Source organism: Myotis nattereri, assembly GCF_964212035.1.
Source record: "Myotis nattereri genome assembly, chromosome: 18".
NCBI lineage: Eukaryota > Metazoa > Chordata > Mammalia > Chiroptera > Vespertilionidae > Myotis > Myotis nattereri.
Window position 1 is genome coordinate 16,778,081 of NC_138093.1, and position 25,157 is coordinate 16,803,237.

Consider the following 25,157-nt stretch of genomic DNA (forward strand, 5'->3'; position numbering starts at 1 on the left):
TAATGTAAAATGTATCTTACTATAGACTGGGATAAAAGATGTTTGAAAGTCTCTTCTCTAGATGAATTATTTCCTATTCCTTTAAAATCTGTTCTCTATAATGCTTCCTGACTACAACATCTATATAATCGTAATGGTAAAAGATTAGATATATTAAACATATCATTACTCAATTGAGAGGCTTAGTTTATTGTGTTAGGAGTTAATGATTTAATTTTCCACGCAAGTAACATTTACATTGACAAATGTAAAAATGACCATCCTAATAATTACTTATCAGAAAATCATTTATACACTGAATAATATTTCTTTGAACATAGCAGAGAGCACAATCAAGCAAAATGGGTTTCTTCACAGTCAAAAGAAATGTTGCAAAGTCCATGCAATAAACATCACTAGGAAGAGAACATTATTAGGAAGAGAACCCTTTGGGCATTCATTTGGAATTCATTTTTAACAAAGTATACACTTCAAATAAGTTCAGCTGTTGGTTTCCAAGACCACAGGAGATTAGAACTATATTTTTAGAGGGGAGGAAAATTGCTGCTATGAAATTGCTGCTAGTGCAGAAGAAATGAGAAGTGACAGCCAAGGACAAGAGGGGAAACAGGAAAACTGCATATAAAAATTAAAATACATGGCATTCAGGGGCCATTCAACAAGGGGAAATACTTGAGCACAGTAACATCTGTAGCCTTGTATAATAAATTATCTCCAGAATTGCAAACCTGAATCAATGCAAAAGATATATGAATATTTGAAAAATAAAGAAACTGCTTAAGTTAAATTCACTGACTTGTGAGAAATAAAATAGAGGGATACTTGTTAATAAGATATGAAATGAGTATTCTGTAATTTCCCAAAAATTTCTTTAAAATCATGTTTCATAAAGGTAGGGACTGAATATTGAACAAACCAAAGAGATTATGAATTCTTTCAGGATAAGGACTATAATTTATTCATCTTCATACACTGAGAATCTGACCTAACATTTGATATGTAATTCTGCTAGATTATGATAAATGGAAGGTCACATCATTAAATCCAAGACCCATCAATTTTACTTCAAAAAAATATATTTTTTATTGATTTAAGAGAGGAAGGGAGAGAGAGAGAAACATCAATGATGAGAGAGAATCATTGATTGGCTGCCTCCTGTATGCCAGCCGCCTTCTGGGGATCGAACCCTCAACCTGGGTTGTACCCTGACCGGGAATTGAATTGTGACCTCCTGGTTCATGGGCCAATGCTCAACCACTGAGCAACCAGCCGGGCCATCAATTTTACTTTTAAAGTTTTTCTGTTTCTTCACTAATGTTTGTATTGGTTCCCCAAATGCAAATCTTGAAAGTACTCCTCAACATGAACTTCTAAAATGTGTAATAAAAGTCCTGTGTAGTATTTGTGGATTTACCAATTAACCAAATATTTTTGGATTGACTAATAGATTAAAAGTTTCCTATTCTGAGAAAAGAGCAAGAAATAAGTTAAACTTATTTTTAAGCCCTGGCTGGTATGTTCAGTGGTTAGAGAATCGGCCTGTACACTGGAAGGTCTCAGGTTTGATTCCCAGTCAAAGGTGCAATCCCTGGCCCTGGTCAAGGTGTGTGTTGGAGGCAACCATTCAATGTGTGTGTGTCTCTCTCTTTCTCTCTCCTCTTACATCTCCCTTCTACTCTGAAGAATCAATGGAAAATATATTCTCACTCCTCAGGTGAGGATTATAAAAAAACCAAAACAAAAAACATCTACTCCAAAACAACATTTTTTTTTTTAAAGCAGACTTGGAGAACTGGATTTTTAAATTATAGCTCTGCATAGTCTATTTCAGGGGTCCTCAAACTTTTTAAACAGGGGGCCAGTTCACTGTCCCTCAGACCGCTGGAGGGCCGGACTATAGTTTAAAAAAAAACTATGAACAAGTGCATACTGCACATATCTTATTTTGAAGTAAAAAAACAAAACGGGAACAAATACAATATTTGTATTTGCATGTGGCCCGCGGGCCGTAGTTTGAGGACCCCTAGTCTATTTAATCATAGCCCACTTAATATCACTATACATAGTAGTTTACAATAGTAGTTAATAAAGCCAACTTTGGCAGCAGGTAGCCTTGAGTTGGAATCTGAGCTCTGCTTTTTATCAGCTATGTAATCCTGAGTACAGATCTCAGACATGGATTTCATGAGATAATGTAATTAAAGCACAGAACTAAATGACTGGCACAGTAAATGTTCAATAAATGTTAATAGTATTACAAAGAAAATAATGATGATGTCAACAAGAGATCGCATTAAGAGATATTAAATAGCAAAGAATAAACGTATTTTTAAATCATTCCACTACTACCCCACTACTATTGGAAACAGTTACAAAATATTTGACTCTATGGAGAACACTACAAAACAAGAATGAAACTTTAGTACTGAAACAAAGGAACAGTCTTAAAAGACAAGTGAGAATTAGCTTTCTGGTTAGTAAAGGCAGTGGCATCCCTGGTAGAAGGAAAAAGCAGATGAACAGGCACATAGGCATAAAAGAGCTTGTTTAGGGAACTCTGAGGGCTCAGCAAGGACACAGTATACAGCATGTGCTGGGAAGTAGTAGTTGCCTGTAAAGACAGACACGGAACAGACCAAGATCAAGGGTGAATAATACTCTGCTAAGAAGCATTATGTAAAAACACAGAAGCGTTAGCATCTGAATCCATCCTTGCTATGTAGATCTCTTTCTAACAGCTAATGGGAAAATGCATCATGAACTGAATCCTCCTATACAATATTTTCTAACTCACACTATATAAAAATGCCCCTTTTTTACTTAATGACAAAAAGGCTCACCAAATTTGTGTAGTTGTCAGGAGAATTTTAAAAGTATGGCAGCATACAAGAACTTAAATGATAACTGCTTTTAAAAAAATGAAGAGAAAATAATTTTCCTTCTTGCTTCCCTGTGTAGTTGCACATTGATTTCACTTTCACATGGGTAAATGAAGTCAGAGTTAACATTCCAGTGCATTCTACAGCACCAGAGGAATCCTGGCATGTGTCATTTTTCATTCATTGTTCATTTTTAAGTTCCCAATCAAAGATTATATATTCAGCTGACTTTTCAACACACTGCTCAATTTTCTAATGATGTTGGAAATTCCAAGCAACACTATCATGAATTTTTAAAAAGCATACCTAGGAGTGCAGTGAGTTTGGGAAGCAGTCCAACTTGTACCATCTTATTTCTCAGTCCTGTGTCAAAGGACAAGTTTAATAGAAGTCGGAGGGTGATATTCAGCAGGTCTTCATGCTCACAAGGTACCATTTTTACCAGTTTTTCAACAATATCCATTTCCACCTATGTAAAATAATAATACAAATGCAGTGAGGTTCTGTTGCACAGTAAGACAAAAAAAGATTATAATTTTTTCATTGTATCCTAATTATGTTAAGCTATATACTCATTTTAATCCACAAAATTCTCTAAAAGCACACTTTTAAAAAATTTATTTATTTTTATCTTTATTGTTGAAAGTATTACAGATGTCCTCTTTTATTCCCCATTGACCCCTTCTGGCCCCTACCTTCCCCCCACCCCAGGCCTTTACCACACTATTGCTTGTGCCCGTGGGTTATGCATATCAGCATGCACATTATTTGGTTAATCTTTTCCCACCCATCCACCACCACCTTTCCTCTGTTCCATGCTTCTATGTCTCTGGATCTATTATCTTCATCAGTTTATTTTGTTCTTTAGATTCCACATGAGTGAGATCATGTGATACTTGTCTTTCTCTAATTGGCTGATTTCACTTTGCATAATACTCTCCAGGTCCCTCCATGCTGTCTCAAAGAGGGAGATCCTTTTTTTTTACTGCTGCATAGTATCCCATGGTGTAAATGTACTCGAGCTTTTTTCATCCTCTCATCTACTGATGGGCACTTGGGCTATTTTGAGATCTTAGCTATTGCAAATTGCACTGATGTGAACATAGAGGTGCATATATTATTTCTGATTGGTATGAAAGCAAACTTTTGAGGCGAAAATATACATTGCCACATCATCCCTTCCTTCCTTTACATAATAGAATCAACTAGAGGACAAATTACACCAGTTTCTTGAAAATACATGGGTCCCCACCTACTAAGTGCCAGCCCTGTGCTAGAGCAAACAAGATCTAGTCCTGGCCTTCAAGGATTGCAGTCTAGAAAGAGAACAGAGAAATGGAACAAATAATTAAATACAATGTGATGAAATGGAATGCATAAAGTGCTCTGGAAGCAACATGGAAGGAAGCACTAAGCTACCTAGAAGAACAAAAAAGACTTGAAATTAGAAACAGAGTTCTTTAAAATGTGTAATAATTTGCTCTCTGGTTAAGAGAAGAGAAAGCCAGTGGTCAGGCACTAGGGCATAAAAGCTTGTTGAGAGATGGCTGTGCTTTGGATGACTACAATACAAAGTATATGCTGGAGCATGGCAGGTGCCCAGGACAGACACTGGACAGATCACAAAAAGCTTTTAATGCTTTTAAACCTCTGTTAAGAGGTTTAAATTGTCCTATAGGCAGTAAAGTGCCCAGAATGGTTTTTGGTTCAGAGGGTGATATGGTCAGACTGAGTAATATACAAACAAACATATCAGTACACACACACACACACACACACACACACACACAAAACACACACACACAAAGATACAAACAAATGCTTATGGTACACTGTATAGGTAGAGATTGAAGGTAAGTGCTGAAGAATATATTGCCTTGTGATTAGGGTTTGAATCAAAGAAAGAACATAAAGATTGAAGAGGAAAGACTCATTTGAGAGGTATTTAAGAGATATAGTCAAATCACATGAATGAGCAATGAAGAAGAGGCGCTGAAGATGACTTTCAGGTTTCTGGCTTGGTTCAATGTGTTCGGTGATTTGCTAGGAGGACTCACAAGACTCAGCATATAGTCACATTTATGACTGTGATTCATTACAATGAAAGGACACAAAGTAAAATTAGAAAAGAAAAAAAACCCATGGAGGCAAAGTCCAGAGAAAATCAGGTGTAAGCTTCCTAGAATCCTTTCCCCACAGCCCAATACAGGATGTGCTCCAGTGTTGCAGTGAGACTGAGATTTGGTGCCCAAGATTTTTACTGGGGGCAAGTCACATAGGTACCTTCTACCTAGCTCAGACTAAAATTCCAGACTCCCAAAAGGAAAGCAGGTGTTCAGCATAAACCACGTTGCTTGAGCAAACAATTTAGGCACAGTAAACCAGCCTTATGAGTTAGGAAACAGGGAAAACACTCCATAAATCCAAGTTCCTGGACACCAGTGATGTCCAACCTTGTGAGAGGGCCTATATAAGAGCAGTCTCAGGCTCCTTTTCCACACAGTCAATAAAGAGGATGTAGGTGCCACTAACTAAGCTTTATAAGTTGAAAAACAGGCATATGACAAGAAGAGCAAAATTATTTTAATTTTTGTCATACTTAATTTTAGGTGACTATTCAGTGGATCTTGGGAAATCTTGTAAAATTCAGGAGAGAGCCTGGTTTACGAGTAATATTTGAAACCTTAGGACAGGGGTCAGAAAACCATGGCTAGTGTGTCTAATTTGGCCCGACAGGTCATTTAATAAAACCCAAGAGCTAAAGCTAATTTTCGACTTTTACCTTTTTAAATGGTTGAAAAAATTAAGAGAATTTCTTGACACATAAAAATTATTTGAAATTCAAATATTGCAGTTTCCATAAAGTTTTATGGGAAAACAGCCATGCTCATCCTATATAATAAAAGCCTAATATGCTTTTATTATTGGTCTGTTCAACCAATCAAAGTGTAATATGCTAATGATATGCCAAGGCCACTCAACCACTCGCTATCATGTGCACTGACCACCAGGAGGCAGACGCTCCAGCTGATAGGTTAGCTTGCTGCTGGTCCGGCTGATCGGGACTGAGCGAGGTGGGCCGGACACGCCCTGGAGCCCTCCTTCGGTCCCTCCCCGGCTGGCCAACCTCTCGTGTCCCTCCCAGGCCCTGATCATGCACTGGTGGGGTCCCTTGGCCTGACCTGTGCCCTCTCACATCCGGGAACTCTTGAGGGATGTCGGAGAGCTGGTTTCGACCCGATCCTGCAGGACAGGCTGAGCGACCCGAATTTGTGCACTGGGTCTCTAGTTTGTTTATAGACTACCCATGACTGCTATCATGCTCCACCAGTAGGGCTGAGTAGTTATGGACAGAGGCTGTATGAACTGCAAGCCTAAAATACTGACTACTTGGTCATTTACAGAAAAGGTTTATTAACCTCCCAACCCTAGGAGATTATAAAATTGCATCAAGAGAGCTTGTTTTAGAGTGTGAAATCACAGAGGACAGACCTTATTTGGTAATGTAAGCCCTGTATTCACATTTCTTAAGGTAGCAATCAGAAAAATTTGGTTATAAAAATATCTCATATCTTTATTACAAAGAAATGGCTAAAAATGAGAGCAATTCTATATAACTACATAATTTTTTATCATTACCAAAATGTTTATGAAAAATCTTGCTGCACTTTTTCTTTTAGTAGAGGTATAAAGCAATCATTTATTTATACCACCTTTTCCATATCTTTATTGCAATTGTTCACTGACCTTGTAAATGCCATATTAGTAACTGAGCCCTAGATATACTTTTCCCCTTTCATTCCATCCCAGGGAATAACCTAAAATTTTTAAAATGCTAAATTGACCAAACAATTTTGCCTTCAGAACTCTATCTACTCTCCATGGTCTCACTGCTGTTATATCTGAGAGCTCTTCATTACAAAGTACAAATCCATCTCCAAAGACTCACTAATTAAGGTCTCTCTTTTTCCTAGTTTAGTCTGTTAAAGAGGGTGGGTCAATCATTCATTTGTTAACTGCCGAAAACAATTTCCACAGAGGCCAGTGACAAATACTTGTCACATTTATACAAAACTGTGGCTCTATCACTAGCTTCATTGATTACAGTAAATAAATTCTTTTCCAGATTTATTTCTTTATTCATTCAACAAATATTTCTTAAATAAGCCCTGGATATATATGTATGCATATATAAGAACAGGAAAGAAATAGTTCCTGACTTCATGGATTTTATACACCAGAGGGTGTGAAATACAGCAAAAAAAACCCCACAACAACAACTATACAATTATTTAATTGTAATTGTATAACTATTATATACGAGAAAAAAAAAGAGCACTGTGAGACTGAACCTGAGATCATCTCAGTGTAAGTTGTTGTCAAAGAAGGCTTCTCAGAGGAAAAATAATCTTCAAGACGAACTGATATTATCTGAGGTATATATCAACCTAGAATTCTGTACTCATACATTTGATGGCATAGATGAAATGCATAAATTCCTTGAAAAACACAAACTACAACATTACCACTCAAAAAGAAATAGATAACGTAAATAGTCTTATAGATATTAAAGAAGTTTAAAGAAAGAAAACTCCAGGCCCAAATGACTTTTTCACTGGTGAAGTCTATTAAACATTCAAGTATAAATAATGCCAACTCTACACAAAACCCTTGCAGAAAAATTGGAGAGAAAATGCTTCCCAATTCATTCTATGAGGCCACATTTATCATAATAGCAAAACCAGCCCATGGCATAAGATATCTTTGTGACCTAAGTTAGGCAAAGATTTTTTAAGTACAACACCATAAACTAGAAATCTCTCATAAACATAGATACAAAAATCCTCCACAATATATTACCTAACAAAATATAGTAATGTATAAAAAATACATCATGATCAAGTGGTATTTATCCCGTGAATGTGACCAGCTCAACATATGAAAGTCAATCAATACAAATCCCTGTATCAACAGTCTCAAGAAGAAAAATTATTATCATTTCAACCAATGCAGGAAAGGCATCTGACAAAATCCAACATTCATTCATAGTTAAGTCTCAATAAACTAGGAACAGAACAGAACTTAAACTGATAGAGTATCTACGAAAAACCTAGATAACATTATACTTAATAGTAAAAAACATTGCTTTCCTCCTAAGATTAGTAACAGGGCAGGAAAGCCCATTCACAGAATTCCGTTTTAACATCATATTAAAGAGCCCCTCTCTAGTAGCATAGGAAAACAAAAAGGCATGCAAATTAGAATGGAACAAGAAAAACTTTCTATTTACAGAGAACACAATTTTCTACTTAGAAAAACCCAAGAACATACAAAGAGTAACTACAACTAAAAAGTGAATTTAGCAAAGTCACAGGACACAAATATACAAAAATCAACTATATTTCTATATACTATAAATCACAACAGATGGTAACTAGACTTACTGCAGTGATCATTTTGTAACGTACATAAATATCAAATTTCTATGATGTACAAAGAAACTAATAGGATATATTAATTATACTTCAATAACAGATCAACAATGGAAAACTAATTTCTTTTATAAAAACTACAATTTTTAAACTACATTTTTTTTTTTTTGCTAAAAACTGAAATAATGGAAGAAATCAAGAAAGACCTAAACAAATGGAGAGCTATACCATGTTCATGGATTGGAAAATCCAATGTGGCTAATATATTGAATATATATTATTATTAACAATAGATTCAATGCCATCCCAATCAAGATTCTAAGATTTTTTTAAAGAAATAGATTGGGTATGATTCTAAATGGGCATGAAAAAGGTAAAGAATATGAAATAGCCAGAATAATTAAAAAAAAAGAATAACAACATTTGAAGCCATGTACCACCTAATTTCAAAACTTACTATAAAGCTACAATAATCGAGACAAAGATGTATTGGTCAGAACACAGACAAATGGTAAATGGAATAGAAAAAAGAGAGTTCAAAAATAGAACCACACATATATAGCCGATTGATTTTCAACAAAGGTACAAAGGCAATTTTAATATGGAGTAAAGGCAATTCAGTGGAGAAAGAATAGTCTTTTCAACAAATGGTACTGGGACAACTGGATATCCATTTCAAAACATGAATCTTGATGCATACCTTGAACCATATACAAAATTAACTAAGGATGGATGGATCACAGACTAATAAACAAAAGAGCAACAACACAAAGCCTACTTGAAGAGAAAGTAGGACGATATCTTTGTGACCTAAGTTAGGCAAAGATTTCTTAAATACAACACCAAAATACCAACCATTACAAAATTCTTTAAAAACTGGACTTTATAACAATTAAAACCTTCTGCTCTGACCCAGCCTGCGTGGCTCAAGTGGTTGAGTGTCGACCTATGAACCAGGAGGTCACGGTTCAATTCCCAGTTGGGGCACATGCCTGGGTTGCGGGCTCAGTCCCCAGTGTGGGGCATGCAGGAGACAGCCAATCAATGATTCTCTCTCATTATTGATGTTTTTATCTCTCTCTCCCTCCTCCTTCCTCTCTGAAATCAATAAAAACAAAAAGACAAAACTAAACCCACCTTCTGCTTATCATAGAAGAATGAAAAAACAAGTCACAGAAACTAGGAGAAAATATCTGCAAAACATAACTATTGATAAAAGACATATTCAAAATATGACAAAAAAACCCTCAAAATTGAATAAGAAAAAAAGCAATCCAAGGAATATATACCCTGTTGTTACTCTTAAAATCATATTCTAATATGACTTATTACCTTCTTGTTATACTGTAGTTTTTCAAATATATATTTTATTGATTTTTTTACAGAGAGGAAGGAAGAGGGATAGAGAGTTAGAAACATCGATGAGAGAGAAACATCGATCAGCTGCCTCCTGCACACCCTCCACTGGGGATGTGACTGCAACCAAGGTACATGCCCTTGACTGGAATCAAATCCGGGACCCTTCAGTCCGCAGGCTGACTCTCTATCCACTGAGCCAAACTGGCTAGGGCTGTTATACTGTATTAAAATATAAAATCTCAATTTAAATTATTAATTAAAATATTTTTATTTATTTATTTATTTTAAATTTATTGCTTAAAGTATTACAAAGGGTATTACATATGTGTCCATTTTATCCCCCCGCCCTAGACAGTCTCCTAGCTAATTAAAATATTTTTAAAGTAAACTAAATTTCCTTTAAAATATATAACTCTAAAAAGCAAGGTCAGTATTAGTTCACATCAACACTAAAATAAATACGTTATTTAAATAAATAATACAACCTCACAAATAGATCAGCCATCCCTCCCACCACCCCTTTTAAATAAAATTGCCACAGGCTTCATCTGTTACTAATTATATTAAGTAATATTGTTCTTTTGAAAAAGCAACACTACACACTGGTATTATAAAAAACTTAATAATAATGTAACCTGGAGAGTTTTTTTAAAAAATTAATTTGTATTTCCGCTGCAGAAAATGGAATGTAAACTTGCCAGGTCGTCCAACCAGAGAGTTAGACTAGACACAGCCTTCAATCATGTCTTTCAGGTTTATAAAAGCTCCGTCCCTAAAGCTAAATTTAGTAACTGTCTCAACATGAAATGCCCTCTTAATTATATGTCTATAAAATGGAACGTACAGTAATTGTTTTATTAAATGTTCTATGTAAAGTGTCAGCTTATCAACACTCAGAAAATTTCTTTCAGCCCTTAAGTAATTCTTTTTAGTGCTTCTGGCAGCTATTTAAAAATTTCTTATACTTAAGCTTGCCAAAAAGTTTTTAAAAAAACAACAACATAAAATACAAAAATTTTTTACCTTAAAGGCAGAGAGAAAGAGTAGGAAACATGACCTGGAGATCTTTGAGCAAATTACTTAACCTCTCCAATCCTCTGCTACTTCATCTGCAAAATGAGGAGGTAATTCACTAAATCTAAACATGGAGGTAATTCACTAAATCTAAAAATCCTGATGCGATACAATGCCCTTAAATAAATGCACTTCTTCCACAATAAAAGATGACATGCATACCACCTACAGCAAAAAATCTGGCTAATCATTCTTATGCATGGATTACCTTTCCTAAACCTTGTTTTTCCTCTTTAATAAAAAATGAGGTTTGATGAGACCATTTATATTCTGAATCTATGATCTTACCAGAAAATAATTTTAATATTATTCTTGAGGTAATTTTTGATTGAATAAACATATAAATATTAATTTAATCAACAAAAACTAGATACACACTGATGATAAATCAATTTAAATTTTGTGAACTTAATCTAAATACATAAATGGCCAAAACCGGTTTGGCTCAGTGGATAGAGCGTCGGCCTGCGGACTGAAGGGTCCCAGGTTCGATTCCGGTCAGGGGCATGTACCTGGGTTGCGGGCACATCCCCAGTGGGAGATGTGCAGGAGGCAGCTGATCGATGTTTCTCTCTCGTCGATGTTTCTAACTCTCTATCTCTCTCCCTTCCTCTCTGTAAAAAATCAATAAAATATATATTTAAAAAAAAAAAATACATAAATGGAAGACTATACTTCAATTTAGAGCAATGGAAAGCAACTATTTACCACATTCAAATTCCTCAGGAGTATACACATCACCATGTCATCATATTCTTCTTAAATATAAGGTTAATAAGTTTAAAAATGTTTTTGATTAATTTCTCTTAAGTAAATTCAGTCTTAAAGCAATATCAGGCATACAGTGATCATTAATAATTAATACTGATAAAGATGACAGATACTAAACATCTGTGGGTAAAATAAAATTTCTTATATTTCAAGTATCAGAATTGAAGGCACTTATTAAATTTGATAAATCAGTCAGGTTTTCAAAGAGGTGTGTCATTTGATAAACATAAGCTACTTCCTAGTTCATTTGTTTTAAAAGAAGAAAAGAAGAGTAGGAAGAAATATTGTATATTTAGACTATCTGAAGAAGAATTCACTTATACCAATAATACATAGTAACATAATGACTTATATTAGCATATAGTTCTAAAATGATTCTCAATAGAGTTCAGACCAATGAACCAATAATCCCATTTTTAGGACTATATCGTAAGAAAATAATCAGAAATATGGACAAAGACACACTTACAAATGTGTCCACTGAAGTGTTATTTGTAATAGCTAAAATTATAAACTTAAATATTGGAAATCAAGGTAAGGTTAATGTCTGATCTATTTTTAATATAACATTGTTCTAACAAGGACTTTTAAATAACATAGCAAAGGCAGGTAATTTTTATTCTATCTTTATATATTTCTGTAAGATGCATATTTTCAGAAGGAGAAATAATATACAATTAATTTATATGCCTCAAAGACCACTGCAATAATTCAAACAAGAAATGAAGAGGGTATAAGAAAGAGGGCATGAACTGGTACAATAGCATGTGGAATAGAAAGAAGGGATATTAAGGAACAGAATCAATAGCTTATGCCTCCCAACTGCAACAGTAAGTGAGACAGAAGAGATTGGGCTAAATTGAAATTCCACACACAAAATCTGAAATGCAGGAGAAAAAAATACTTTAGGGGAAAATAATATAAGGGCAGATAACTCTGAAGCACAATCTTAAGTTTAAATTACTTTCTATATATACTGTTTAATACGAAAACATTCATTCTATATAATATTAGAAAAAGATTTTTGTATTTTTCTATAAGCTTCAATTATCTGGAGTATTAAGTAATCTGAAATGTATTTCCCAATAAAGATTATTTAAGGGAGTTATTGTTATTATTAAATTTTCATTCAGCATTATCTCAGTAGGGGGATAATGTGTTTACTTTTTATCAAAATATTCTAACTTGAAAATGGCAAATATGGACTGTTTCAACGTAAGTTACCATATCATTTTTGTTCTCCATAAAAATGCTGAGTTTCTTCAAGAATGACACAACTAGAATAAGCAGCTCAAAATTGTCCCGATCAAGAGCCTTCACCAGCATGTGAACTATGTTCTTATTCCTCATCTTCAGTTCTGTGCGCGTATCTTCAGCAAGATTCAGAAGCAAATAAAGAGCAACTAGAAAAGTAAAATAGATGAGATTGACATATTGAATCAGTAAGTTAATAAATCATTCCTACTCACTAAAGTAACAGACGTAGTTCTTAGAAGAGAATATATTATTTTGAAAATTTTAACTAGTTATTAATTTATTCATTAGAAAACATTTATTATTATTAAATGCTATGTTATATAAAATAAAACATATATATATATATATATATATATAAAATAACATTCTTAATGATCTATGAAGGACACAATAACCATAATAAGACAATGATTCATACCCTCTTGGAGCTTAGCACTTAACGGTAATCAAATGGAAATTAAAGAAATATGTTAGCAAATAATAAAATAGGCAGGTGGGGAAAAATAATTTTCTACATATAGAAAACAAGGTAAAACTTAAACAACTAGGGGCTGCTATGTTAAAAAGAGCTATAATCCAAAATGTATTGTACAACTAAGCTGAATCTAAGGATTCTAAAACCTTTTTCATTTTCAAACTGATTTTCTGACAGTCACTACAGGAAATAATGTGTATGAAATTCATTAATATGATTGTTATACTAGGCAAAGTTGAGGTTACTGTCTACTAGTTCTAAGTAAAATTTCTTTTAAATATGTTATAAAAGTGACTAGGTTGTCATAACTCATATAATTGTTCTCTTTTGACAGTGAGAATTATGTAACAGATAATGTTTTACATTTTGCCTTGATGAACAGAAAGCTTCAGAGTTAAGACATGAACACTTTCTGCCAGAATTATGTAGGCTATTATGGTCAATATGATCTTTTGGCTGTCCTATGGCCTTGATTTTATCCTTTTTTTAGTATTTAATTTCATGTATTCTTATAAACCATCTCTAAACCTTTATGAATAGAAAAAATGTATGTATAAGTATGAAATATATTGAAATATATAAACATTAAATTTATTTAACAAACATTTGAGTTGGGAAGGTAGTTCACAATAATTAAGTACTTGCTGTATGCCAGGCACTATACTAGTTGATATATAAAGAGTAACCCACTTTTTTTTTTCTTAAAGTGGCATCCAAATTGTATTTAGTCCACTTACATGCAATATAATAACTGATATATTTGGATTTATATCTAATATATTATCACTTGTTTTATTTTTTAATTAAATTGATTAGGGTGACATTGGTTAATAAAATTATATAGGTTTCAGTATACAGTTCTATAATACATCATCTGTATGTTGCATTTTGTGTTTACCACCAAAGTCAAATCTCCTTCCGTCACCATATATTTGACCCCCCTTTAATCTTTTTTTAAAAAATATATTTATTGATTTCAGAGGAGAAGGGAGAGGGAGAGAGAGATAGAAACATCAATGATGAGAATCACTGATTGGTTGCCTCCTGCATGCCCCCCACTGGGGATCGAGCCTGCAACCCGGGCATGTGCCCTTGACCAGAATCAAACCCGGGACCTTTCATGGCGCAGGCTGACGCTCTATCCACTGAGCCAAACTAGATAGGGCCCCCTTTACTGTTTACTATCTCTCCCCTATTCCCCCTTCCCCTCTGGTAACCATCATATATATATGGAGTATTATTTATCTATAAAGAAAGAAGGATATCTGCCATTTGTGACAACATAGATGGACTTTGAGGGCATTATGCTAAACAAAATAAGTCAGACAGAGAAAGACAAATACCGTAAGTTCTCGCTTATATGTAGAATCTACAATAACTGAATTCATAGAAATAGAGAGTAGACTGATGGTTACCAGGAGCTGAGTTGGGGGGGGGGGGGGGAAATGGGAAGACATTAGTCAAATGGTGCAAATTTTCAGTTATAAGATGAATAAATTCTAGGGATTTAATGTACAGCATGATGACCAGAGTTAACATTATTGTATTGTATAGTTGAAGGTTGCTATGAGAGAACTTAAATGTTATCACCATAACAATAACAACAAAATCATAATTACTTGTGGTAAAGGATGTGTTAATTAAACTTATAGTGATAAACATTTTGCAATATATACATGAATCAAATTACACTATTATATGTCAACTAGAGGCCTGTTGCACGAAAAGATTCGTGCAATAGGCCTTCCCTTCCCCTGGCTGCCGGCACCGGTTTTCCTCCGGCACCCGGGACCCAGGCCTTCGCTCTGGCTGGAGCCGCCTTCTGTCTTCGCTCCGGCACCCGGGACCCAGGCCTTCGCTCTGGCTGGAGCCGCCTTCTGTCTTCGCTGCTCCAGCCGGAGCCACCTTCAAGCCTTCGCTCCACTGCTTCGCGCCTACGTATGCAAATTAACCACCACCTTTGTTGGTGGTTAATTTGCATATCTCACTGATTAGCCAATGGGAGGCGTAGCGAAGGTACGGTCAATTACCACGTTTGTCTATTATTAGATAGGATTATACCTCAATAGTCAGCTACAAAGCAGAAATTGATTGTACACTTGAAAGCCCCAGATCATTCTCACTTTGTATCTTATGAATGAGAAACCATACTAGTGAACATGTAAATCTCTCAATAACCCCAAAGAAGACTCTATTTCATTAAAGAGAAATGTTACAAAATTTTTTATATCAATCTTCTATGAAAGCAACAGAATAATTCACTAAGTTTATTAGGGATTGAAAGACAAGATTCTTATTAATGAAAAGGTTACAAAATGGATTAAATGTCATCTCTGTGTACATAAATAACAAGTATCTACACAAGTAAATAACAAGTAAAAACTGAGTGGGTTTTTTGTTGGAAAATAGTAGAGTAAAATTTAAAACATTATTACCCATGCTAAAGACACAAAATTTGTAGCATATTAAAATGTATAAAACTCTCAATTATTCTATTACCTTTACCAATCTGACAAACAATGGAACAAACTAAATGCAGAGTAAGCATTTTGCTGTATTTCTTAGTGTTTAAGAATTCGTACCTCGTAAGAGCTGTTCCTGTTTTACCACAAGCCCCTGGTATTTTTTAAAGGTTTTTTCATACTCTTTTCTCAAAGTTTGGTTTTCAGGGTCTTCATCAAGTAAACAAGTTAAGGATCTTCCATACTCATTGAAGCAAAGAAGAAACCCTACTGAAAACCACTATGAAGAACAGCGCTATTAAACTGTACATGCAATATTATCCAGTTATTTTCTCTAATAGTTTAACTAAAATAGTATTCTCTGCATAATAATTGTGTCATAACAGGACTTCTTAACCAAGGGTTCAAGGATGTGCTTTGAGTGCTTGGGTGAACACATTTTTGGCCTTCACCAAATACTTGAATCCCCAGAAATCATAAGCAAATATTTTATGTATGTACACAAGTCTCTAACTTTCAACAGATTAGCAAGTGGGTCATGTACCAAAATGATTACTGCCTTAAAAATAATTTTGTTAATAAGACTACTAGTTTCTACTTCAGACAGATGCCCTGAATAGTCAAAGAATGTCTATTAGGTTTAAACTTTTTAGCACCCTCTTCAGAATAGATATCAAAAAAGAAATATACCAAAGTTAAAGGTAAACGAAATGTAAAAATTACATCTTATGGCCCAGTTGGTGTTGCTCAGTGGTTGAATATCGGCCTGTGAACCAGGTCACAGTTCAATTCCTGTGCCCCAGCTGAGGGCTCAATCCCTGGTGAGGGGAGTGCAGGAGGCAGCTGATCGATGTTTCTCATCAATGTTTCTATCTCTCTATTCCTCTCCCTTCCTCTCTCTAAAATCAATAAAAAATATTTTTTAAAAATCACATGTTATGGCCCCCAAAACAGTCCCCTGGACACCTGCAGAAAATAGTTACTTTAGTCAGACTTCAAATCCCCAAGCACTTAAAAACAATTCCCTATTGAATGCTACTTGCATCAAAAACTTAAAACTTAATAAAATAGCAATATTTTAGGAGAAATGGCCAGAATTCTGAAAGGTCATTTTATATTCCTTCAATTATTATAATCCAGTGATTCTAAGACACATTTGCCCACATGGTAATATCTCCAGAATTTTGGATGTGTCTTATAATCCATGATGATGTGCCATAGTTTAATTGGAAGCATTTTTTTCTTCATTGGTTATTTGTAAATAATGGTACATCTTACAACCAATGATATCTGATACTTATAGGAATATAATATGTCCTAAAATATCAGTTCTTATCACCAATCAAAATGTATAACTTAATGGTCGCTAAAGTCCCATTAGTGGTCCTCTTCGTATCCCTCCAGTTTAAATAAATTTTGGGTGCATTCAGGAGACTTGGGACTCCAGAAATAATCTAAAATATTCAGGATTTTTGAGTTGTCCATGTGGTTTAAGGCAATATTTATCTAGATGTCAGAAGTTTATAGCACACACAGAAAATTTCTAAACCTTGAAAGATCCTAATTAAGTAAAATCAAAGCTTATATGGGTGTGAGGGTGCATTTTTATAGTGTCTTGGGGATTCCATGATGGGGACATAAGAAACATATGACACTCTGCACAATAGGAATAATATTTTAACTTTTTAAAAGAAATCAATAAATTTGGGGTTGGGAAAAAAAAGCCACCAGAATGGGTTGTTGATCTGCAAAAGAAGTCATATAAGAACAAACATGAATAAATCAGGACCTCAATCTAGAAGAATTAGTTGTAGAGGTAATAGGATAAATATCCTCACATATAAGAAATGTGATGTTGAAAAAAATATTCTATTCTATATTGCTTCAGTATGCAAGATTACAACCCAGGGACAGAAGTTATTGAGGAGTAGACTTTAGTGCAGTAAGCAAAGAACATTATAATAAATAGAATACCACATCACAAAATAAGCTAAATCATTAAGCAGTGACATTGTTAAAGAAGAGACTAAATAACCCATTTGTAAGGGAAGTTGCAGAAAAGACTCCTCTATTGAAAGATGGGTTAAAATAGATAATTTTCAAGGTTCTTTTCATAAGTTCTATCATTCTGCAGGCATCTCAAATTTGTATGTACTAAGAAAGGAATTATTGTGCTTAATTAGAAAAATATAATTTAAAGCTAGGTTAATCACCAAATCCACACCCATTCCAATAAAAATCACAAAGAAAGAACTGCATAGGGAACAGTGGTGAGCCAGACTTCTGCTAACCAAAGGATCTTAGGAGGCATACGTGTAGCTACTTAGAGATTCACCAATTCAGTATCCAGACCACTAATTTAAGTCCCTCTATCTCATCAACTAATCAAAGTTAGATGAGATAAAAAAAGTATATGTCAAACTATATTCATTCTGACAGTTTCAATCTTCATCTTAACCTTTAAACCACTCTTGCATTTTTCATATACTGTGAATGGAGAAAAAAAATCCCATTCATCCAAAGCTCATAGCAATAGGCAACAACAGTGGGGTGAAATGCCACTCTAAAAGGATATCAGCTTTCTTCTTCTTAGAAAGTTCTTCTTGCCAAAGCTCATGTCTTTTTAATTCATGATCAATGATATTCATACACAAAGCTCCAATTTTATAGTGAGTGATAAGTCCATGAAACTGAGAAAAGCTTCAAAGAAGAGATTTTAGTATGTGGTTAAAGTAATACATTTTGTGGGTTCAGGAAACTGTTTAGGGTAAACACTGGTACAAACAACATAGAAAATAAATTTGATATACACATATCAATAAATAAATAGAGAGCTTACTAGAAAAACTTGAAATTCTGAGATTCCTTTAACTATATTGTAAGATATTACTATTAGCTGAAATGAAATTATTTTTAAGTTGGAAATTAAACAAAACACATAATTAAAAATCATTTAAAATATTCAGATACCCTCAAAATAAATCTTCAGACTATCACCTAACAAAACTAATACTATAACAATACTGTTATTAAATAAAACTAACACCAAAGAATAAACTAGTAAAGTATTAGCAATCATGTCCTGGCCAGTAGCTCAGTTGGTTACAGCATCAACCTGATATGTCAAGATTACGGATTTAATCCTTGGTCAGTGCCCATACAAAAATCAACCAATAAGTGCATAAATAAGTGGAACAACAAATCAATGTCCCCCCCCCCCCTTTCTCTAAAATCAATCAATAAAAAAATTTTAAAAAATTATTAGTAATTGTGTTTTTTACATGTTTCCTAGACCAGTGATGGCAAACCTATGACACACGTGTCAGAGGTGACATGTGAACTCATTTTTTTGGTTGATTTTTCTTTGTTAAATGGCATTTAAATATATAAAATAAATATCAAAAATATAAATCTTTGTTTTACTATGGTTGCAAATATCAAAAAATTTCTCTATGTGACATGGCACCAGAGTTAAGTTAGGGTTTTTCAAAATGCTGACACGCCGAGCTCAAAAGGTTCACCATCATTGTCTTAGACAATTCATGATCCAAGTACTTATTCAGTAAATATTTGCTAATTCTAGACACATTTTTTAGACTAGAGAAAGGCAATTCTCTAGAAATTAGCTAGAGATTTTTTACAATGTCTCAAAAAACATCTTTCTAAAGAATATATGTGTAAAATAATACATGTGAATACATAACAGGTGTGTATGTAAACAGTAACATTTATTGCACTTAGTCTGGGTCAGGCTTTATTCTAAAAGCTACCTAAAAGGTGCTACTATTACTATTCACAGCTTACAGATGAGGAAACCACGGCACAGAGAAGTTAAGTAATAGAGCCAAGATCAAACAGCTAATAAATAGCAGGACTTAAATTCAAATCCAGTCAGTCTACGTCAAGAGTTCATACTCTTAAACGGTGGGTGCATGAATGGGAAGGTGTGCACACACTCATGCGCATGCACACATGTACATGCTTGGGTGAGTACAGACTAAATTAAAACAGAACAACGGAGAGGACAGAGGATAGAAAACAGAATAAGAGTTCAGAACAGAGTATGGGCAGACACACAGAGGACTAAACGAACCAATGATCTACAATCTAAACCAATGTCATACACAAGGAGAAATACAGATAGACTATTGCTTTTATTACCTAATTTTAATACTTACCTGGAAAAACAGAAAAAGATGTAAATTATGTTTGTGGCTAACTCAACACTTTGCTTCCAGTCTTCTCTCAGGACTCTTGCTAATGCACCAAGGGCAGTTTCTAGATAAAAATGGGACATGCAAATATAATCATTCGTCTTGCCTCTAGTATAAAGGGTGATTGGTTTTAAATGTCTGCTTATAAATAAATAACAAAGCTAAGACAGAACTGGGACAACAAAGTAGGATGCTTCTTTTCAACACAGAAAGCTATTTTTAAAATTGAAATCCAACTTTTACTTAAAAACTCATAATATGCAACTTTAAGTCTATTCCTGTATACAGAAAAATAAAATATGATTTAGATAAAGTAATATAAATATATTTCGGGTGACAATAAAATAATAAGACTACTTATTTCTTGAGTTGAATTTCCACTTGCTACAGTAGTATACTTTTTTTCTTTTTTAACGTGATTTAAGGTGTTTGTGAATAAGTTAAAAAAACTAGAACAATTCTAAAAAAAATAATGAGCAGTTTAGCAGGCTAACACTAGATCCATTAAAGCAAATTAATAGCCAAATAAAAGTTATACACAAAATAATAAGTCTAATATTTTAATATCATGTTAAATTGATGCCAATAGACATAAATAAAACAAAAATTTTTCGCAAAATTAGCTTTAGGGAAGTTTAATAAATATCCATGCTAGATTTTTATCATGAGAAAGGTGAAATTAATGAATTGATTAATGAGAATTACCACATATTAAGTAAACATAAAGTAATGAGACTATTTTCAAATTAGTGTTGCTATATGGCCAACCAATTCTTAATAAATATTAAATAGAATATCTGTGTATTATATATAATTTATCATTTAACTTTCTTTGGCACCCAGGATCTATTATACTCCATGGACTGCATTATCAGTATTTATCATTGTAATGGAAGTGTTCAATTTATTTGAGCTTCCAGGCTATTCAGATTATGAAACAATAAGAATTCACTATGATATTAATCCACTTTGAATTTTTTTAACAACCTAAAAAATCATATAATGGCATTTCATGTTTTTCATATTCACAATGCAGAGCACATACTAGTATAATATATACTGGTCTCCAAAATCATTGTAGAATTAAGTAATTAGACAGGCAATGTATATTAAGAGCAAAAGCTCCAAAAAGTCCTACTTAACAAAGAATCTGGACATTTCATCACTATAATCCAGAGGAAATAGGATACCATAGAATATACTTTGGAAGTGATATACTATAATACCATGATTTAGGCAAAGGTTTAGTGACCCACTTTTGAAATTTTATTTCATTTTTCTCTTTTAGTATAGAACAGAGAAATACCTCAATGAAATTACAGCTACAAGAATTATACATGAGTTAGCAAGAAATAGCCCAAAGAAAATTAGAGTTTACAGAAGGCAAAATTAAAATTCCATTATAATTTTTTAAAGAATATACTAAAGTGATCTCAAAATAATACATAAGAAAATGTACAAAATATACAAGGAAATCACAACTATGGTATCTGCAAAAAACAGCAGCCTAACAGCAACTGGAGGAGGCAGAACAGTTTGGTGCTTGCTTCCCAAATCCCTCCTCAAAGAACTGTCACTCTCTAATCCACCTGGATGCTTGCTGAAAAGCTCCATTCCCAGGGTTTTCTTTACTTGTCCTGACTCAGAGCTTGCTCCATGCAGCCTTTCACCCAGGGCATTTGGTGAAAACTACTTGTTGAGATGTGGCATTAATGTGCAGCAGCCTTGCCAGTTGGAGTTAACAAGAGGCTGACCTAAATCTTTAAGAGGAATAACTGGAAAAAGATATTCACAGGGTCTTTGAAAAGCTCCAACACATTCCCAGGATTCTATGTGCAGGGATATGCACATGCCAGAGAAAGAACAGAGAAGGACCTAATCTCTCATCTCTGGAAAACCTTAAGGCAGTGGTTCTCAACCTTCTGGCCTTTAAATACAGTTCCTCATGTTGTGATCCAACCATAAAATTATTTTCGTTGCTACTTCATAACTGAAATGTTGCTACTGTTATGAATCATAATGTAAATATCTGATATGCAGGATGGTCTTAGGCGACCCCTGTGAAAGGGTCGTTCGACCGCCAAAGGGGTCGCGACCCACAGGTTGAGAACCGCTGCCTTAAGGCAATGTGCAAGCAGGAAGTGAAGATAAGGCTCTAAACTACCTGCTTGAGCACTGAAGACAAGCCTCCCTCCTCCACACACACACACATAAACACACACACAGAGCTCCCTCAGCAAAGGTTGGGACACGCAGTGCCAGGCATTTAAGGAAATCTCTATACAATCATCAGCTGCTACTAAACTAACTGAGCAGAGGATTCAGCGGCTGCACAAAGAATACAGACTTTACAGAAATAATCCAGGAAACTCATTAAACAAACGAACAGCAAAAATAACAGGCCCTGGAGGGAGTGGGAATCAGATTTTCAGTTTCCACAAAATTATTTCAAAATAACAATAAAAAATAGAAAGATATGCAAAGAAACAGGACAGGATATCTCATAATCAGGAAATTTAGGAGGCAGAGATTTAAAATCATCTATTGTAAATATATTCAAAGAACTAAAAGAAATGGCCCGGCCGGCTTGGCTCAGTGGTTAAGCGGCGACCTATAAATCTGGAGGTCATGGTTGGGTTCCTGGTCAGGGCACATGCCTGGTCTGTGGGCTCCATCCCCAGTCAGGGATGTGCAGGAGACAGCCAATCAATGATTCTCTCTCATCATTGATCTATCTCTCTCTCCCTCTCCCTTCTTCTCTGAAATCTATAAAAATATATCTTTTAAAAAAAGAACTAAAAGAACTGAAAGAATTAAAGAAAAGCATGAGAAGGTAGGAGAATGATGTCTCAACAAACAAAAAATATCATAAAGAGATACACATTATTTAAAAATGAACCAAGTGGAAATTCTGCAATTGCAAATTACAATAGCTGAAATGAAAATTCATTAATAATATTAACAGCAGATATAAGCTAGAAAAAGAAAGAATGAACAAATGTAAAGGCAGGTCAATTAAATTATCTAGTTTCAGGAACAGAAAGAAAAAAACGAAAAATAAATAGAGTCTCAAAGACCTGGGGAACATCAACAAGCATACTAACATAAACAAAATGGGAGTTGCAAGAGGAAAAAAGACAAAAGAGCAAAATGAATATTTAACAAATAATGGCTAACAACTTTCCAAGTTTGCTGAAAAACATTAATCTGCACATCCAAGAAGATCCACAAATTCCAAGTAAGATAAATTCAAAGATATCAACACTTAAACACATCACAGTCAAACTGGCAATAGCCAAAGACAAAGAAAATGTTGAAAGCAGAAAGAGAAAAACAATTCAACATGTACACAGGATCCTCAATAAAATTAACAGCAGATTTCACATCAGAAACCATGGAGACATGAAAGCAGTGGCATGACATATTCAAAATGCTAAGAGAAAGACAATCAACCAACAATTCTCTATCCAGCAAAACTATCCTTCAAACACGAAGGAAAACAAAAACTTAAGATAGTAGAACTCCCCTATGACAAATACTAAAGGAAGTCCTTCAGGTTGACGTGTATACAAATGTCAAAAGCTTCATATTGCCTCCTAATTGAAAAAATAAAAATAAAAAAGTGTTCCAGCCTGGCTGGTGTGGATCCATGATTGAACCAGTGTCGATCTATGAACCAGGAGGTCGATCACAGTTCAATTCCCAGTCATGGCACATGCTTGGGTTGTGGCTTTGATGCCCAGTAGGAAGTGTGTAGGAGACAGCCAATCAATGATTCTCTCTTTTCATTGATGTTTCTTTCTCTTTCTCTCCTCTCTCTCTCTCTCTATCTTTCTCTCTCTTCTCTCTCTTCTCTCTCTTTCTCTCTCTCTCTCCTCTCTCTCTCTCTCCCTTCCTCTCTGAAATCAAGAAAAATATATATTTTTAAAAAGTATTCCAAATTAGAAGAAAAGATACAGTACCAAAAATGCTTGATTTCCCTTATTAAATGATTGATGAATTTTCCGGGGAACATTTAGATGTTATGCTCTCATGTTAAAAATTTGAAGAAGAAAGGTAATAAAGAGCTGGAAAAAGTATATTTTTAAGTTTAGCATAAATAATTTTAACTTAACTCTCTAATATAATAATTTAAAAATCATATTTTACAATAATTTTTCTAATTTTAATATTTATAACTATAAGTTACCATTTAATAGTAGTTCTTCCAAGTTATCAGGATTTCGAGCAAGTTGCAGGATCAAAGCAGAACCCCGAACCTTGTCAGGTATATCTTCATACAATAACTCAATGTATTCATCCATATCATTAATGTTAGCAACTTCATCAATCTGAAACAAAGGAAGAAGAAGAAAATATTCCAAAATAATAATAATGTTTAACAGAGCCACTGTCAAAGGAATGATATTTTGTGATCAATATATTGCCTTTTATAATAATAGATAAGTTTTTCAAAGGACTCATAGAGGGGGAAATTAGACCTTTGGGTGCTAGGACTTCAATACAAAAGTAATTATAAACCATATGATAAAATGGGATGTAGATAAGCTCTAAACTTGGTCTATCAATTATAAAATATTTTAAATATAATACAAAGTAATTTGTATCACTATAATAATATTTCAAAACATATTGCAATAAAAATATTTAAACCACTTCACAACTTACTTTTCTATCAAAATAAATTGTCTAAAAAAACATACCCAATAATTTTGCCTTTATCAATTAAATACTGACTTCCTACCTTTTTCAGGCACTTCTAAGTTCAATCACTTTTTAAAAATTATACATATGTTTAATGTTGATTGTATGAATTACTGATGGTAAAAGGCAACACCTTATAATCATATTTCTGTTAGATCAGAATGTAGTCTTACCTCCATTCCTTCAAAAGGAGGTGGATCTTTAGGTTTGCTTGTTTTTTCTTTTTTTTCTGTAAAAAAAAAAAAAAAAGTTGTGGTTTTTTTTTAATGAGAAGAACTAGGTTTTTAGCATTTCTGAGTAATTTTTATGCTCAGCAGCTGATTAGCTAAGCTTAATTTTGCTTTTAAATAAGTTCATAGGCATCCAATTCACTCAACAAATACCTATTGATTATACAATGTGAGTTAGTAACTCTATTTAGGGCTAACTAATAAAAGTATACATTAGGCACAAGGCAGTTTATTTCCTGTTCATAGAGAGACAAGACGAATTTGAAAAGGTTTAAACAAATTTTCTATTTCATTTGTTTT

General features: G+C 34.0%; 1 protein-coding gene across 2 annotated transcripts in view; it reads right to left on the bottom strand.

Annotated features, from left to right (window-relative positions):
* The window catches only part of KIFAP3 (kinesin associated protein 3), a 116,538-nt gene that overhangs the window by 79,235 nt on the left and 12,146 nt on the right, over positions 1 to 25,157 (bottom strand). For both annotated transcript variants that reach the window (XM_081113197.1, XM_081113196.1), the window contains exons 4-10: positions 24,801 to 24,856; positions 24,113 to 24,254; positions 19,888 to 19,987; positions 18,285 to 18,409; positions 15,830 to 15,928; positions 12,740 to 12,918; positions 3,186 to 3,348 (exon numbers count right to left, since the gene is read on the bottom strand). In XM_081113197.1, coding sequence (XP_080969323.1) covers positions 3,186 to 3,348; positions 12,740 to 12,918; positions 15,830 to 15,928; positions 18,285 to 18,409; positions 19,888 to 19,987; positions 24,113 to 24,254; positions 24,801 to 24,856 — 864 coding nt within the window. The remainder of the gene's footprint in view (positions 1 to 3,185; positions 3,349 to 12,739; positions 12,919 to 15,829; positions 15,929 to 18,284; positions 18,410 to 19,887; positions 19,988 to 24,112; positions 24,255 to 24,800; positions 24,857 to 25,157) is intronic.